General features: G+C 46.1%; 1 protein-coding gene across 3 annotated transcripts in view; it reads right to left on the bottom strand.

Annotated features, from left to right (window-relative positions):
- Nucleotides 1–17,541, bottom strand: part of kmt5c (lysine methyltransferase 5C) — a 40,377-nt gene that overhangs the window by 22,331 nt on the left and 505 nt on the right. For 2 of the 3 annotated variants that reach the window (XM_061223950.1, XM_061223952.1), the window contains exons 2-4: nucleotides 16,454–16,586; nucleotides 2,998–3,163; nucleotides 1,476–1,585 (exon numbers count right to left, since the gene is read on the bottom strand). In XM_061223950.1, the coding sequence (XP_061079934.1) occupies nucleotides 1,476–1,585; nucleotides 2,998–3,163; nucleotides 16,454–16,566 (389 nt within the window). In that variant the 5' untranslated portion in view covers nucleotides 16,567–16,586. Of the gene's footprint in view, nucleotides 1–1,475; nucleotides 1,586–2,997; nucleotides 3,164–15,925; nucleotides 16,040–16,453; nucleotides 16,587–17,541 lie in introns of those variants that run through there. The other variant, XM_061223951.1, reaches the window with a different exon arrangement.

Here is a 17,541-nt window from a genome sequence, read left to right as displayed (position 1 = left end):
CGACGCCTGCATTGTATTTGATCATTTTCAAGACACATGACAGTTGAAATGCATTATGATTCCTTCTATTGGACCCCTTAGTCCATAATGAGTTAATACATCACACAGAGAGACACGGCACATTAACACAGTGATAAACACAAAACACAAATTAACCCACATAACTAGGGTTGGTTTGATTGACAGCCATCGACAATAGTTGAGACATCGTGAGGCGAAAGGTGACATTAAACTTATATCATTACGAACAAGTGGCATCTTATTTGTGTGTAATATTATGTAGATATATAGTCCCTTAACAAGAGCGCAGGGCAAACTGCAGGGAGCCCAAAACCAAGCCTCTAGTAAAAAGTCATACCTTTGCTTAAAGGAGCACTGTCACGCTTATTTGCATTAAATGCTTAAATTGTGTGTGTAGGCATTTTTTTAAATCACCGTCAGTGTAGCCGTTTCCGAAATGTGGGCAAAATGTGAAATGTGTGAAATGTGACAAACGCGTGTTTGGCTTGAATCTCCAGCCTGTTTCTCAGCCGCCACTCAAACTCCACCCTTGAACGCAGAGACTGCTTCATGAAAATATGGGAACAATTTTTGTTTTTAAAATGTAATTTTCCATATGAATATGACCTGCCTTGGCTTGATTGCATGCGATTTCATAAGATAATTCATAAGTTCTCTCTCTTATTAGCCCACAGTGGCCAAAATAAAAGGCACCTTCATAGAATAACAAAAATTAAGACAAACTAGTTGTTCTCCACTCTTAATCACAACTATTATTTAGACAAAACAGAACAGAACAAAACAAATGGTCAACATCTGAACTAGCCTCCAGCTATTGGAAGTTTTATGGTATGTCAAACTTCCTAACTGGGGTAATGATTTGTTAGGAATCATGCATAAACACACATTAACATTAGGACACACATAACAAACATTAACACAGGGACACAAACGAAGGTAACACACATTAACAGATGCACACAACACATTAAAACAGACGCACACATTAACACTAGGATGCACACACACAAAACAAACATTAACACAGGGACACAAACGAAGGTAACACACATTAACAGATGCACACAACACATTAAAACAGACGCACACATTAACACGAGGATGCACACACACATGACACACGTTACACAGGGATACGCACAGAACTGACATTATCGCATCATGGAATAAAGGCTGCTGTCACTGCTACACGGATCACGCAGTGCGGATGTTAATACCCTCAGATTAGATCTGACAGTTTGCACTTTATCCTCACATTCATGGTTTCATTTCAAATGTGCTTTCTACCGGGCTGCAGTCAAAGCAATAGAAATTGGAAATGAATACAAACAGCGGAATATAACGGGTAACAGGTAGGAAACTGGGCAGGTAAATTTGGCGCAAGACACTGCCGAATTGCTTCAGTACGCAGAGCGATTTTCAAAAAAGAAAACCGAACAGTCCCAATCCCTCACCAGTGCCGGGTCGATGTGATCTTCGCTCCGTTTGTTTCAGAGGAATACCGGTCACATGACTCGATTTGGACACCGCTGTCCAGCAGGAAGGCGCTAAGGTAGCGGTAAACCTGAGAGGGGGAGAGAGAGAGAGAGAGGGAGAGAGGGAGAGAGAGGCAGAGAGGGAGAGAGAGGCAGAGAGAGGCAGAGAGGGAGAGAGAGAGAGTTTTAGAAAAATCTCCAGCCCCAGGTCTCACTGTACACAATAAAGAAAAAATGGTCTATGCCGATGACCTGGTTCTGCTGTCGCCTACAGAACCAGGGCTACAGCAGGACCCGGATCTGCGACAGCAGTACTGTACTCTACGTGCACCTGGCGGTCGAGCTGCACGTTCACGCCTGTTTTCCGTTCTGGTTCCTCAGTGGTGGAATGACTTGCCTACCACTGTCAGAACAGCAGAATCCCTCCCCCTATTTCGACGCAGACTCAAAACCCACCTTTTCAAACTCTACCTTAGTCCTCCCTCCTGATTTCCCCTGCCCCTCCTTTCTGATATCCCTATCCTTGTCTAACCCCCCCCCCCAAAAAAAATAAATAAAAAAATAAATTAAAAAAAAGCACTTCTGATGACAACTATGTTTAGAACAGCATTTCCTGTGTATTTTGCTAGTTTCTGGATGTGATGCTCTGACTTATGGTAGAACCTATGCACTTCGCTTTGGATTAAAAGCGTCTGCCAAATGACTAAAATGTAAAATGTAAATGTACTGTCAGACCTGGGCCCTGGCAGTAAATGTAAATTATGATTTTTCATAAAAGACACAGATCTGATACAAATATAATTTAGGATAATACTTATTTAGGCCTCACAATTAGTTCATCTGGAAGTTTCAACTTGGCTGTGAATGAACTGAAAAAGACAGCTGAAGGGCTCTTTATGCCGTTAAAAATGGAATGCAATTTCACATTACAATTAAAATTTGGCTAAAGCTGAACCTATTGAACCTATTGTGCTTCATGGCAGTGAAGTGTGGGGTCCGCTTGCAAAACCAGATGAATCCAGATTTATCACAAACTCCCACACAGGTGAGTCTACAGGTCCATCACACAAACTCCCACACAGTGAGTCTACAGGTCCGTCACACAGGTGAGTCTACAGGTCCGTCACACAGGTGAGTCTACAGGTCCGTCACACAGGTGAGTCTACAGGTCCGTCACACAGGTGAGTCTACAGGTCCGTCACACAGGTGAGTCTACAGGTCCGTCACACAGTGAGTCTACAGGTCCGTCACACAGGTGAGTCTACAGGTCCATCACACAGGTGAGTCTACAGGTCCATCACACAGGTGAGTCTACAGGTCCATCACACAGGTGAGTCTACAGGTACACACATTGACAGTGTGTAAAGGCCGTGAACAGGCCGTGTAAGGGCCGTGTAAAGGCCGTGTAAGGGCCGTGTAAAGGCCGTGTAAAGGCCGTGTAAAGGCCGTGTAAGGGCCGTGTAAAGGCCGTGTAAAGGCCGTGTAAAGGCCGGTGACTCACGTGCTGTCTCAGGAGCTCCTGCCGGTGAGAGCCCAGCTCAGTGAAGTAGCCCCAGGCCCATTCCCCCACGGTCAGGGCCTCGAAGGTGGCCGGGAAGTCGCGTGTCCGTCTGAAGCGCAGCAGCGTCTCTCTCAGGTAACCCCATCGTCTGATCTCGGGGAGCGGGCTGAAAGACAATGCAGAGAAACCCCATCATCGCTCCATTCGCCCGGCAGGGGAAAACCCTGTTTGAGGGCTCGGGCCCAGTGCTAAACCACAGGCACAGCCTGAAGTCCTTGAGCTTCAAACGGAGCCCCACAGCCAAGGGAAGCCAGATACCGACACACAATTATGACAAGGGGTTGAGGGTAAAGCGTGGCTTTGAAGCTATTGCATATTAGAAGGTGGGATTAGCAGTTTAATCCACAGAAAGGCTTTCCCCCGGGCTGCCATACCTCATATCCTGGGGGGGCCTGGGTGACGTGCACGTTAAATTTTTAAACCGGAATGTCCCGAGACGTTAACCTCTTCGCACAAGCCCCCGAACGGTCATGGTGCACAAAGTAATTAGACAGTCGGCTTCTCAGCTGTTTCTGATTAGTCAGGTGCATTCAATCCCTTCCTTAGTAAAGCTATAAGTAAGCTTTCAGTATCTAGTCTTGATTCTAGGCTTTTGATTGCCTTGGAGTTATTGCCATCTGTCAACATGAGTACCGGAGTTGGACCAATGACAGTCAAGGAAGCAAACAGGCCAAACAAAAGGCTTATCAAAATCAACTGAAAATCGATACTTATGGACTGCACTGTATATATATATATATAGCCATATTGTTAATAGAATTTACGACTATTGATTATTCACTCAATAACATTAAAAATAATAAATAAAAAAATAAAAAAAGGAGTTATTTAAAATGTAGAACCATAGCGTCACAAATATGCAGCAAGACGGAATCAGGACTAGCTGCTTCTAAATGACAAACGGACCACGTTCATATAGCATTTTACGCACAATACACAATACAAAACACAAAATAGAAAAATGTTAAATAAAAAGGGCACAGACTGAGGAGTGAGCAAGGCCCCGGGCCTCCAGCACGTGTTTGCGTTGCAGGGATCTCTCCGCCGGTGCAGGGCCGACGCCGAACACGGCGGGGGGCTAACGCGGGCCAGGGGCTGACGCGGGCCGGGGGCTAACGCGGGCCGGGGGCTAACGCGGGCCGGGGGCTAACGCGGGCCGGGGGCTAACGCGGGCCGGGGGCTAACGCGGGCCAGGGGCTGACGCGGGCCGGGGGCTAACGCGGGCCGGGGGCTAACGCGGGCCAGGGGCTGACGCGGGCCGGGGGCTAACGCGGGCCGGGGGCTAACGCAGACCAGGGGCTGACGCGGGCCGGGGGCTAACGCGGGCTAGGGGCTGACGCGGGCTAGGGGCTAACGCGGGCCGGGGGCTGACGCGGGCCAGGGGCTGACGCGGGCCAGGGGCCGGGGGCTAACGCGGGCCGGGGGCTAACGCGGGCCGGGGGCTAACGCGGGCTAGGGGCTAACGCGGGCCGGGGGCTGACGCGGGCCAGGGGCCGGGGGCTAACGCGGGCCGGGGGCTAACGCGGGCCGGGGGCTAACGCGGGCTAGGGGCTAACGCGGGCCGGGGGCTGACGCGGGCCAGGGGCCGGGGGCTAACGCGGGCCAGGGGCCGGGGGCTAACGCGGGCCAGGGGCCGGGGGCTAACGCGGGCCGGGGGCTAACGCGGGCTAGGGGCTGACGCGGGCTAGGGGCTAACGCGGGCCGGGGGCTAACGCGGGCTAGGGGCTGACGCGGGCTAGGGGCTAACGCGGGCCGGGGGCTGACGCGGGCCAGGGGCTGACGCGGGCCAGGGGCCGGGGGCTAACGCGGGCCGGGGGCTAACGCAGGCCGGGGGCTAACGCGGGCCGGGGGCTGACGCGGGCCAGGGGCCGGGGGCTAACGCGGGCCGGGGGCTAACGCAGGCCGGGGGCTAACGCGGGCCAGGGGCTAACGCGGGCCGGGGGCTAACGCAGGCCGGGGGCTAAGGCGGGCCGGGGGCTAACGCGGGCCGGGGGCTAACGCGAGCTAGGGGCTAACGCAGGCCGGGGGCTAACGCGGGCCGGGGGCTAAGGCGGCCCAGGGGCTAACGCGGGCCGGGGGCTAACGCGGGCCAGGGGCTAACGCGGGCCAGGGGCTAACGCGGGCCAGGGGCTAACGCAGGCCGGGGGCTGACATTACAGCGCATCACATTTTAAAAAGCAAGAATGTCGCGCACTCAGACGTTCTCCTTGGCTGCGTTTCACTGAGCAACGTTTCGGCAAAACGTGTGTGCCACACCTACCCCTCGGGAATCACCCTGACGAAGGCACAGAGAAAGAGAATACCCGAGCGTGTGACTTTCTTGCTTTTTAATGTTTATATTATATAATAATATGTAATAATGTATTATGTACCTCTGAAACTTTTGCGTGTGCTCCACTCTGTATATATGGGCAATTCCACAGCAATGTCAACCTGAGCATAAACAAATAAACCTACTTCCCAATTTAACTTATGTCCCAAACAGCCAATTCAAAAAGTGACCATTTTGAAATCTGAAAATGTAGGCTAAGAACAGGAAAATGCTTAGAAATGTATTTCTTAGTCCCATTACCATTTCAATCAATGCTATTTGGCGGCCATCTTGAAAACATTCAAAACCATTTCGGATGGTTTTCTCAATGTCAAAACTGATATTCAGAACCATTTCAGATGACAACAAATGTTCAACACATTTTCAGAGGGAAGTAGGTCATCAAACAATGTGCATTTCAGACATGTCATGTCCACAACGCAATGGCATCATATCCATAACACTGGTATCATCTGATAAAAATTAATCCATAACTCAAGTTATTGGTCACATCTTTTCTTAATATATATTAAAAATGAACTATTTTCTCCATTATTTTTTGGGCCCTTCCCCTCAGCCAAATGGGTGCTATGGTAACATGCATGAACATTTGAGGGATTTTGTTTGTCATTTTGTGTCACATCCATAGCGCTGGAACTGACCCATATATGAGCGCACTATGTCTTGTCCAAGCTCAGCCACAGTGCCAGTCCTTAAGCGCTTGGTGTGGCACTCAATAAAAATCAAATGGAGAACACTGATTCTCCTGCCCAAAGGACAGGCGGTGCAATTTTTCAATTTCTCTCTCACTCTCTCACACACACACACACACACACACACACACACACACACACACACACACACACACACACACACACACACACAAAAAGAAAAAACTTTTTTTTTTTTTTTTTGTTAAACTAAAGCTAAACTACGGTCCATTTTTCTGCCCACCTAATAGGTTTTCTTTAACAGTGGCACTCCATTAAAGTCAGCACCAATGCCGATTCATGACTACAAGGATGCAGTCTGTGAAATGACGTCCATTCACCAGCCAAATACCTCAGTCCGTGATTCACATGACTTGTAGCGGCTTTTTCCATTACCATTTTCATTTTTATTATTAACATTAATATATTTTTTGGCACAGTTCTCTCCGTCTCTTCCTTACTAACCCATCATTCCATTCTAGAGAGGGAGAAAGGGAGAGAGAGACAGGGAGAGTGAGAGAGGGGGGGGAGAGAGAGGGAGAGAGGGGGGAGAGAGGGAGAGTGAGAGAGGGGGGAGAGAGAGGGGGGGAGAAAGGGGGAGAGAGAGGGAGAAAGGGAGAGAGAGACGGGGAGAGGGAGAGGGAGAGTGAGAGAGGGGGAGAGTGAGAGAGGGGGAGAGGGGGGGAGAGAGGGAGAGAGGGGGGAGAGAGGGAGAGTGAGAGAGGGGGAGAGAGAGAGGGGGGGAGAAAGGGAGGGAGAGAGGGAGAGAGAGGGAGAAAGAGAGAGAGACGGGGAGAGGGAGAGTGAGAGAGGGGGAGAGTGAGAGAGGGGAGAGAGAGGGAGAGAGGGGGGAGAGAGGGAGAGTGAGAGAGGGGGAGAGAGAGAGGGGGGAGAAAGGGAGGGAGAGAGGGAGAGAGAGGGAGAGAGAGAGAGAGCTACAGCTGGCCCTGGCATATGCTGGGCAGCTTTGGCTGCTTTTCGCCAGCTTTCACTCCCTCTTCCTCCCATTCAGTAACGCTTGTGTGTGGTTTGCAGTTGCCTCAGTACTCAGTCCACATCGGGCTCAATCTCATGAGCAATGGGAATATAATAGGAAGTGGATGTTTATCAAATTAAAGTGATGCCATACAAATATGCAAATTGCCACGACGGTGTTTTGCAACACATCCGGCTCACTTTGTGAAAGAGTTGGCATCACTGGCTTCCCGTCTCTAAGACGCTAACACAGTCCACAGCAGGGAGGAGGAGGGTCATTCCGTCAATATCAACCAGAGGTACGGGAGGTGACCACTCCAATTTTGCTCAAACTTTGTGTAAATGCTCTTTATATATTAAATAGAGGACTTGAAAAATGTTAGCCTAATTGGATTTGTCGTTCCAGAGATACTGGATTTCTTTTTAAATGCGGGGGTGGCACCCAAACAGTTACTTGCCAGTGGAAATCAAAAGTCAAATTTGGAGTGTCATATCTTTGGCACTAAAGCGGGGACAAACCTGAAACAATTTACTCTGACACGGTTTATTGTCCAATTTATGATTATGGACTGAAAGCAAATTATAAAATGCTAAATCGTACCACTTGGCCATTTTGTTTCAATATTCGATGGCTTACAACATCAGCACTACTTGGTCCTAAGACAAGTAGATATTTTGGTTTAGAACAGCCACAAGGAAAATGAATTAAAATTACACAATACTAAAGTTGGGTCCAGCCAGAAAAGTGTTGCATATTCATGCAACTTACCAAACTTACCAAAATGTTTTGATCCGTTCAAACAGGACCGCAATTTACAGGAACATATACGAACAAGTCACATCAAAAATGTAGCTAAATTATAGTCTTTGGTATAAAACAATGATCAAAACATATTTTGCATTTGTGTATGCCATTACAGTAGGTTTTATTGTGAATTAAAACATCAATATCAATATCAAAACATGCCAACAACTAAACTAACACAAACCCAAATTTCCACTCTAACTTTGGGTGCCACTCCATCCCCTATTTTGGAGCTAATATCTCTATAAGGACAAACCCAATGAGGATAATGTTCGGCACGTATTCTACTGAATATATAAAGAACATTCACACAACGTTTGAGTGAAACTGGAGTCACGTGGAGCGGCACACAATGCAGAGTAGCCTTATCAGCTCAGAATGTGGCAAACATATTAAAAAATCTTTCTAGCTCAAAATAAGCATATCCACAAATGTTACCAACTGAACACACCACCACAGCTTTGCATGTCTTCAGTGAGGCATTCTTAGTTTGATGACCATTTAATCTTTGCTTTTCTTGGGAGTAATAAAATCGAAGTGAGGCAGTTATTTTACTCAGTCTTAAAACAAGGTTAGAAAGTGTTTGATTAATTTAACAAAGATCATCCATGAAGAAATAATGGGTGCATTTCTTTCCTTCGAAAAAAAAAAAAGGCAGCCGATTATCATGGTCATTTACGGACGAATGAGAACAAATCTACATATGTAAACATGCTTACACAGCTGTTGAAACAAATGATTACATACTGAGGTTAGTTTAACGGCAACCTCCTTTCTATGGTCCTGACAACAGCAGATATCTTTTAGCTGATGTCAGCCATCTTTCAGTTCAATTCAATTCCATTTGTACTGCACTATTTTAGGGAATGCCTGTCACAAAGACACTTACGGGCGGACCCTGTAGCTCAGGAGGTAAGTCGTCCGATCCCACCCTGGGTGGGTCAAGGAGTCCCTGAGCGAGACGCCTAACCCCCAAATTGCTCCTGATTGCTGGCTTGCGTGGCAACCTTCCACTGCCGGTGTGGGAACGGGTGAATGGGAGGCGTTAATTGTAAAGCGCTCAGGAAACACAGCACTATAAATGTGGTCCATGGACCATTTAACCAAGAAATCTCATGAGATCGTTTTTCAGAACCAAAATGGTTGCCATTTATATACAGCGCCTTTATCCAAAGCGCTGTACAATTGATGCTTCTCCATTCACCCATTCACACACACAGTCACACGCAAACAGCGTTTGGCTGGCATGCAAGGCACAACCAGCGCGTCAGGAGCATTTGGGGGTTAGGTGTCAGCACTTACAGCTCAGGGACACTGACACACCCGGGGCGGATCGGACCGGCAGCCCTCCCACTACCGGACGACTGCTCTCACCACCTGAGCCGATGTCGCCAGCCGATGACGGGAGACGATGGATAGGAAAAGCAGACGTGCGCCATGCGATATCAGCATGCTTGCGCACTTTATTTTATTGCTTGGGGATGAACGCTGCGGATTCCCCAAGCCTGAAAGACTGGACGTCCAGCGCCCTCTGGGGAGCCTCCGATTGGCCCATAGTAAATGCATGATTGGCCAGCCTGCGGCCTAGGGCCAAAGGTGACTGCGCAGCTATCGGGCCCTTGAGCGAGGCCCTTAACCCTGCACTGCAAGTCACTTTGGATAGAAACGTCAGCTAAATTACTAAAATATTAAATGCGCACCAGGCCCAGACACTGCACCGAAACCTGGTGGCAGTGCTAAGCTGCTAGCTCTCAGCAAAACAGTGACGACTTTGAAACTCTACAAACAGGATATCTGACTACCAGTTAATGGGAGTCATATCTCACTTTATCAGCTTCAGAAATGGAAAATTGGCAAATGCACAAGTCCAATTCCATCAAAAGGTATCGTAAACCACAGGTGTTCATTCAATCATCAATTCATTTCAACTTTATTTCTGCCCAGGGCAGGACAGTGTACATAAAAAACATTATAAAAACTATTAAATCCATACATATCACAAAAAAAAGTTAATGGATTTCCAAAGAATGACTCGCTCTGCAGAATGATTTTTGAAACCCTTTGGCAAAGGTTTTCATAGGTCATGTTTACATTTACTAATAGCTTACTAATGGTTCTCAGAAAAACCAAGAGTTCTGTGTGTACATGCACTGTACTTATGTAGACCGAAACGGTTTAAATACATATAGCGTTAAAAATTAAATATAAAAAAAAGAACATGGGTCTAGCATTAGCACTCGAATGCCTTGGCGCATTTACGGTTTGACAGATTAAACGATGCACAGAATTATAAATACCAAATGAAGTCTCGTGTATGCTGTTTTTTAACAAGTACGTCAGCAAACTACATACGAATGCAATTCTGTGGGTGAGAACACAATTGAACGTGAGCAAGAGCCACCGATATTTGTGAAATGTTCTGGAAGCCGCCCATTTTGGTGGCGTTACTTTCTCTACTGTAAATTGAGCCATTTGGATTCTGTCTTCTGTTTGCAGTTCTAGTGCTCATTTAAGCTCATTAATGTCTTCAGCGACTGTCAGCTCAAAACCTAATGGCCAATGTTTTGTATCGTGGTCTGGCTTGCTGGATGCAAGTGGAATGTTCCCGGCAGGTCATGCACCACGTTTCAGCCGGACACCTCCAACGAGTCACAGACACGACAGCACTTACAGTGACACCCCCATATGGAGTCAGACACAGCAGCACTTACAGTGAAACCCCCATATGGAGTCAGACACAGCAGCACTTACAGTGACACCCCCATATGGAGTCAGACACAGCAGCACTTACAGTGACACCCCCATATGGAGTCAGACACAGCAGCACTTACAGTGAAACCCCCATATGGAGTCAGACACAGCAGCACTTACAGTGAAACCCCCATATAGAGTCAGACACAGCAGCACTTACAGTGACACCCCCATATGGAGTCAGACACAGCAGCACTTACAGTGACACCCCCATATGGAGTCAGACACAGCAGCACTTACAGTGAAACCCCCATATGGAGTCAGACACAGCAGCACTTACAGTGAAACCCCCATATAGAGTCAGACACAGCAGCACTTACAGTGAAACCCCCATATGGAGTCAGACACAGCAGCACTTACAGTGAAACCCCCATATGGAGTCAGACACAGCAGCACTTACAGTGAAACCCCCATATGGAGTCAGACACAGCAGCACTTACAGTGAAACCCCCATATGGAGTCAGACACGACAGCACTGAGTGGAGCAGGCAGGCTGTTCATGCTGTTTTTCCACAGGGTCATTCAGAAAGGGCACGCTTGCATTTTTTAAAAACGGGCTTCAGTGTTCAGCACGACTACCTGCTTTGAACATATGTTAAGAGCCGGCAGGCAATTCACGCGACACCTGAAGATTGTAGCCGGGCTAGAGTGGGCCATTTATCTTAATGGTGCCTTGAGGGCAGTGCGGATGTGTAGAAATAAAGAACACTCTGCAACTAATGTAACCGCCGACTGCAAAACCCATTTCTCAACGACAAAAATAAAGTATGATTATACACGTGTCATTTAACATTCACGGAAGCCCTAACAGGTGAGTAATTATATCATCTTTTATACATGAGCTCAGCATTTGGGACTCCAACTTCACTAGAGGGGACCCACTTTCCCAAGGTTTCAGTGCAATAAAAATAAACCTTTTAGACGCTACATAGTGCTCCATGTCGTTTCCGTACCTCGCTCAAATGCGAAACCCGTTCAAAACCACCATTTAAAAATCGAAGTTAACAAACCTGGGAGCTATGATCAACTCAGTAAGAACGGAGTATAAATTAGAATAAATTCCACCTTTTTTTCCCCCTACAAGCCGTTTATAATTCAAGAACAATTAACGCAACCCGACAGATCTCTCTCTTGCCATTTTCAAAACACATGCAATAATGTAATTTATGTGCAATATTCAAGCTAGAACTGTGAAACAGGAGTGTGTACTGTGTAAAATGTATTTTTTTAATGTAAAATATTCTTTATATTAACCTCTTTTATATTTAGTTTTGTGTTTTGTACCATGTAAGGCACTGAGGAGGGGGGACACCATTCTGGAAACAAATTCCAGAGGAACATTTTTTGCAGAGGAACTACAAATAAACAGGGTTTAGGGTGAATCTGCTCAGAGATCGACTTAACTGCAATGACCCCCCAACCCAGCTAATAACACATCAGAGTGAGCACCAACAGAGACCCGACCGTACGCTAGCTCCACAGCTAACCTCAGCGGCACTGGGGGAACCTGGCAAAGCGCGAACCAGATGTTCTGACAGACCGTGTCCTCCCCTGTTTATCAGGACGACGGCACGCAGCCTGAACCCCGGCTGAGACAGAGGAAGACGCACAGTAAAATAAACCAATCTATACATTACCAGTCCCGCTGTACCTCCACGGTACAATGAACTTCAAAGGTACAAAAGGTCATTTCAAACTTCTAACAGTGAAGAGAGGAATAGCAGCAACAAACACCTTCAAACCACAACACTGTTTATCTCCGGGGGACCGGCCCTTGGACAGCAGGGTTACAAAATCGATGGCGGACATCGCGACACGGAGGGACCCCACTGCGTTTCACACAGAATAGCCCAGCCGCACCAGTGCTTCCTTATGCCTCAATGTACAACTTTCCCACTGCACCAGTGCTGCCTTATGCCTCAATGTACAACTTCCCCACTGCACCAGTGCTGCCTTATGCCTCAATGTACAACTCAATGTACAACAACCTCACCGCACAGTCAACGTGCACCACTGCACAATCAACGTGCAACACTGCACAGTCAACGTGCAACACTGCACAGTCAACGTGCAACACTGCACAATCTTACAGCTGTATCTCTCAGCGAGGGGGGCAGTGCACACCTGCACAGCACCAGTGTCATTCGGCATTTGGTTCACACTGAAGGCGTTTCATTGTTTTGCTTCATTGGGCGAAAGGTATATTAATGTTTTTTTGTAATTGCTTGAGAGCTAGAAGGGAAAGAAAAGGGGTAGGTCGTCACCCTCCGCTAAGTTAGCAAAATAGCTGGTCCCAGCAGAGGACCCACAGCTGCCAAGGGTTTTTGCAACTTTGGATTTGGATCTTAGAGGCTTGCTTTGGAAGAAGCTGGTCCTAAAATCACTTGAAAGTTTGTAAGTCGTGTTCAAATATTACACCTCTTCGGGTGAGTGCCTGCGCATGCCTACAGCCCCACCTGCCCCCGATACCAGCTGCTCAGAGACAGGGAAGGTTCTGGAATCTCTGAAAAGAACGGCGGGGGGAAAACAAAAAAACCATTCCTGGAGTCCAGGTATCACGTTTCAGTTGTGCCTCAGAGGGACTGAGAACTGAAAACAAATCTCATCCTCAAAAAGAGGACCTGATGTAGTAAAACAAAGGCACTCGTTCAAATGTAAACTTTCGTTTTGGAAATGCTCTTCTGTTGACTGCCAAAACAGACTAGAAATAAGAGTTGGTTTCATCCCATTGACTTTGGCATTCAGCGCAGCGGAAAAGCTGCAACTCAAACCAAACACATTCTGGAAGCGTTTCAGAGAACTTTTTGAAAATACGGGTCCACTCTAACTGCAACTATGATCATTTAGGACATCTAATACTGATAAATGAGATACCAGGTATTTCTGCACACATCACCGGCATGTCCTGTTATTCTATTCAAATTGTGTTATTTGGGGGGAATTAAAAATACTGGGAATGTAATAAGTGCATGACATGGTCAAGAGGTTCAGTTGAGGTTCAAGAGGTTCAGACCAAACATCGGAACGGGGAAGAAAGCGACTTTGACTGTGGAATGATTGTTGGTGCCAGACGGGGTGGTTTAAGTAGCTCAGAAACGGCTGATCTCCTGGGATTCTCTCACACACACACACACACACACACACACACACACACACACACACACACACACACACACACACAGTCTCTAGAGTTTACAGTGAACGGTGCGAGAAACAAAAACATCCAGTGAGCGGCAGTTATGTGGGCGAAAACACCTTGGTAATGAGGGAGGTCAGAGGAGAGCGGGCGGACTGACTGGTTCAAGCTGACAGGAAGGCGACAATAACTCAGACAACCTCACGTTACAACAGCTTCTCTAAACACACAGCACCACGCGGCACCACACATCATTGTGTTTATTATTTACCATTGGTTTGCATCAGGGGTTCTCAAACTCTCAACCAAAAATAATCAACTCTCAGCACACTGAGGGAAAAGTGCAAAAATATGAAAAAACATCCATTTCTGATCGATCATAACAACTAAATGGAGACGCGTCCACAATGTCATAATCACACAAATTATGATGAATATCGATGACAGAGAACGACAACTAAAAACAGCAAGTTCACTCAAACAGGCTAAAATGCATCGCCGTCTGCCGTTGTCTGAAATTGTGACACACGGCAACTTCCTCTAACTGAAATACAACATTATCGTAATCTGGATAATCTTTTCTTGAGGCAGTGAATGGTGGTGGAAACAGCGGGGAGATTTCCTCACACGGGTATCACATCAAAGCGCATTCTCTGAGATTCCCATCAAAGCAAAAGCCCATTGTAAATAAGCAGATGGAAACTATGAAGAGAAACGTTAACAATTAACATTGCATTGGTTTAGGATATCCTGAGTACCTAAGCGCATTTTATCATTATACACATCCAATGAGTCTCACAGTTCAAAGTTGCTTTGAATTTTACCACTAATAAATGCAAAGGAGATTAAAGCTGGTTTTATTTAACCTTACTCAAAATTATCTAGAAATGTCCTAAACTAACAGGTATTAACTGCATGAGACAATAACTGTTTGACAATCACAAAATACAGTTGATTTATGCATATTTATATTTCAACATGTGCAAAGTGGGATAATATTGCTGTACAAGCTGTATGTACATTTTCTTGCTCTACCATTAAACTGAACAACTCAATGCCCCAAGAGCCACCTGGCTACTGAAGAAATAGCCAGCAGGGCATCTGAAAGTTCTGGAAATAACCTTCATTGTATGCAAAAACTTCCCGGACCAAATAATATTACCGAAAAACTGAAGTAATATTGATAACCTACATGAAGTGAAATGGCTGCATAAAAAATACAAAATTAATAAACTTTATTTCTATAGCACCTTTCAAACATAAAATGTAGCTCAACGTGCTTTACATGAAGCCAGTTACAAAGAATTACAAAGACAACACATTTTACATAACATAATACAGAAATAAAACTGTAACAGTGGAAATCTATCCACACAACAAATAAGACAAGGCCTTTCCCCTGTGCCTCCCTCCAGTAGGATTACAAAGATTGTGGGAATATATACTGTAGTTCCACACAACAACCAACCAAAAAATACAAACACTTTTGGGCCACTTTTTGTGCACTCTGGTCCATTCTATGCCAAGAATGAGACAGAACCCAAACAACTGCACTTCTGTGGCCCAAGCAGCACAATCTGCTAAACCTGCCAAACAGCAACAGACAGAGTAGCCCATGGGCAGGGCAGCCCAACAGCAACAGACCGAGTAGCCCATGAGCAGTTTAGCCAAACAGCAACAGACAGAGTAGACCATGGGCAGGGCAGCCCAACAGCAACAGAAAAAGTAGTGTATTAGCGACAGGCAGAGCAATGGCTTCATCCAGAACCGCTTAATTGATTTGGATAAACAGGAGTCCCTCCTGGAGCAATGCAGGGGTTAAATGCCTTGCCCTAGGACCCAACAGCTGCCTGATCTTATAATATATTTATTCAACCAATTCCTGGACATTTTCAAATGAACTAGGAGATCAATCTAAAGAAAACATTACATTACATGGCATTTAGCAGACGCTCTTATCCAGAGCAACCTACAATGAAGTGCAAATCAAACACAAGTATGAGTGCTAAGAGGACCTGAGAGGACAGTACAGTTTCCGAGTCCTAGTGTAAACATACAGATAATCAAAACCCATGAAGAGTACAATCAACTTCCAAAATAGCATACCACAGTTGGCAGCTAGAATACCCTGAATACAACAATACAACAGCCAATAAAAAACAACAATATCTATACAAAACCTTGTGCAGTTGGAAACCAAGACAAGCATTTCCAAGCAATATTCCACAGACAATAAAAACAGAATGGCAGCTCATAATTGTGGCTATACACTGAAGAAACACTGATGTCTGCACCCCGTTTCCAAACGACAGTGCAATGACATGATGCGGGGCCCTTGCAGGAGTTTCCTGTTTACTGCACACTTTTAAAGCAGATTTCTCGCAGGGAACCAAACAAGGAAGTGCAAGAATAACCTTTCCTTTGCAACTTAACCCACTCGCACAAAACAACTGGCCTTTCAGCACACCTGAAAGCACAACAGTCCTAAAATAAGCACACAAACTAAATTGATGACAAAAAATAATGACCAAAAAACATTTGTGTAACTTGTTGTTCAAAACAAGATGGAAAAACACCCACGAGACTGTCAATATACCGTTTAAGGAAGTGAATTGCTAGAAATCTGCTGTAGCAACCGATCCTGGCAACCTTGTGCTTTATACAGTAAGCCCACACGCATGGTTACCTGTGCGGGCAGCAGCACATACCTGATGTTCATCTTGTGGGTGCTGAAGCCCAGCAAAGGGTCCAGCACCAGGCTGGTAGCCAGGTCATCTGTTTCGCACAGCTCTCGGACACTCATTCTACTGCATCCCTCCATCTCCTTCCTCCATCCACATACTGAAACGCAGACGGCAGGTTCGGTGAGAGACGGGAAGAGACCGAGAGGCAAACAAAGCATTCCACTCAAAGTTAGTTAGATGGCAGCTAATGTAAAGCCACGCTATTAAAGTTAGCACGCTCAGCTAACCAGCTGCACACAAGCAACCAGTTCGATACATCCTTCCCCCAGTTTATATAGGCGAGTTACTGAGCTCCCCTTCACTGGCACGTAAACACAATTCACTATGAAAACGTGCTAGCCAGCCAATTCATTATTCCCTGCAACCCTCACTGGCCCACACTTTGAAGTAGCATAGCTACAATGTAAATTGTATCATACACGTTAGTTACGCGTATAAGGACTGGTTGACCAACGTTAGCAAACTAATGAATATTACGGTAGTAACGATACATATTTGTAATGCAAGTCAAGCTAGCGGTATGATATATATTTATATGCGTACATAATAGCAGATAACAAAGCAGAAACTGTCTCGTGGATGGTACTAACAAAGTAAGGGTGTTCAGACGGTGGTATCTGTGGTCTCATATGAAGCAAAAGTCTAGCCAGAAGACAATGCAACTTTAGCTATGATGGCTAACAAATGTAAAGTGTATTGCTAATGCATACTACTAAGTAGCTAAGAAGCTAATGTCGGAAACTGCCGACCATTCGCTAGCTAGCCTCGTCAGCTCGCTGGCGAAAAGACCTCGCTGAAGGACATACCGACCAAAGCGGGACTGCACAATGGGGCTAGGCATAAATAGCGAGCAAATGTGACGCCAGCGTAACTGAAATTGATTATTAGCTCACGAGTAAGCTCGCTAGCTAACTTAGCAAAGGCTATATAACTTACTGACTGACTGTTGTTAAACAGTTTCACATAAGGGAGCAGCTAGGCTAGGTTAGTTTAGGTAGCTAGCTAGCTAACGAACAGAGAAACCGGAAGAACACAACACAGTTTATCGGAAA

The sequence above is a fragment of the Conger conger genome, chromosome 16 (assembly GCF_963514075.1).
Source record: "Conger conger chromosome 16, fConCon1.1, whole genome shotgun sequence".
NCBI classification, from domain to species: Eukaryota; Metazoa; Chordata; class Actinopteri; order Anguilliformes; family Congridae; genus Conger; species Conger conger.
Note: the sequence above shows the minus strand (reverse complement) of the source record. Positions and strands in the feature narration are given on the sequence as shown.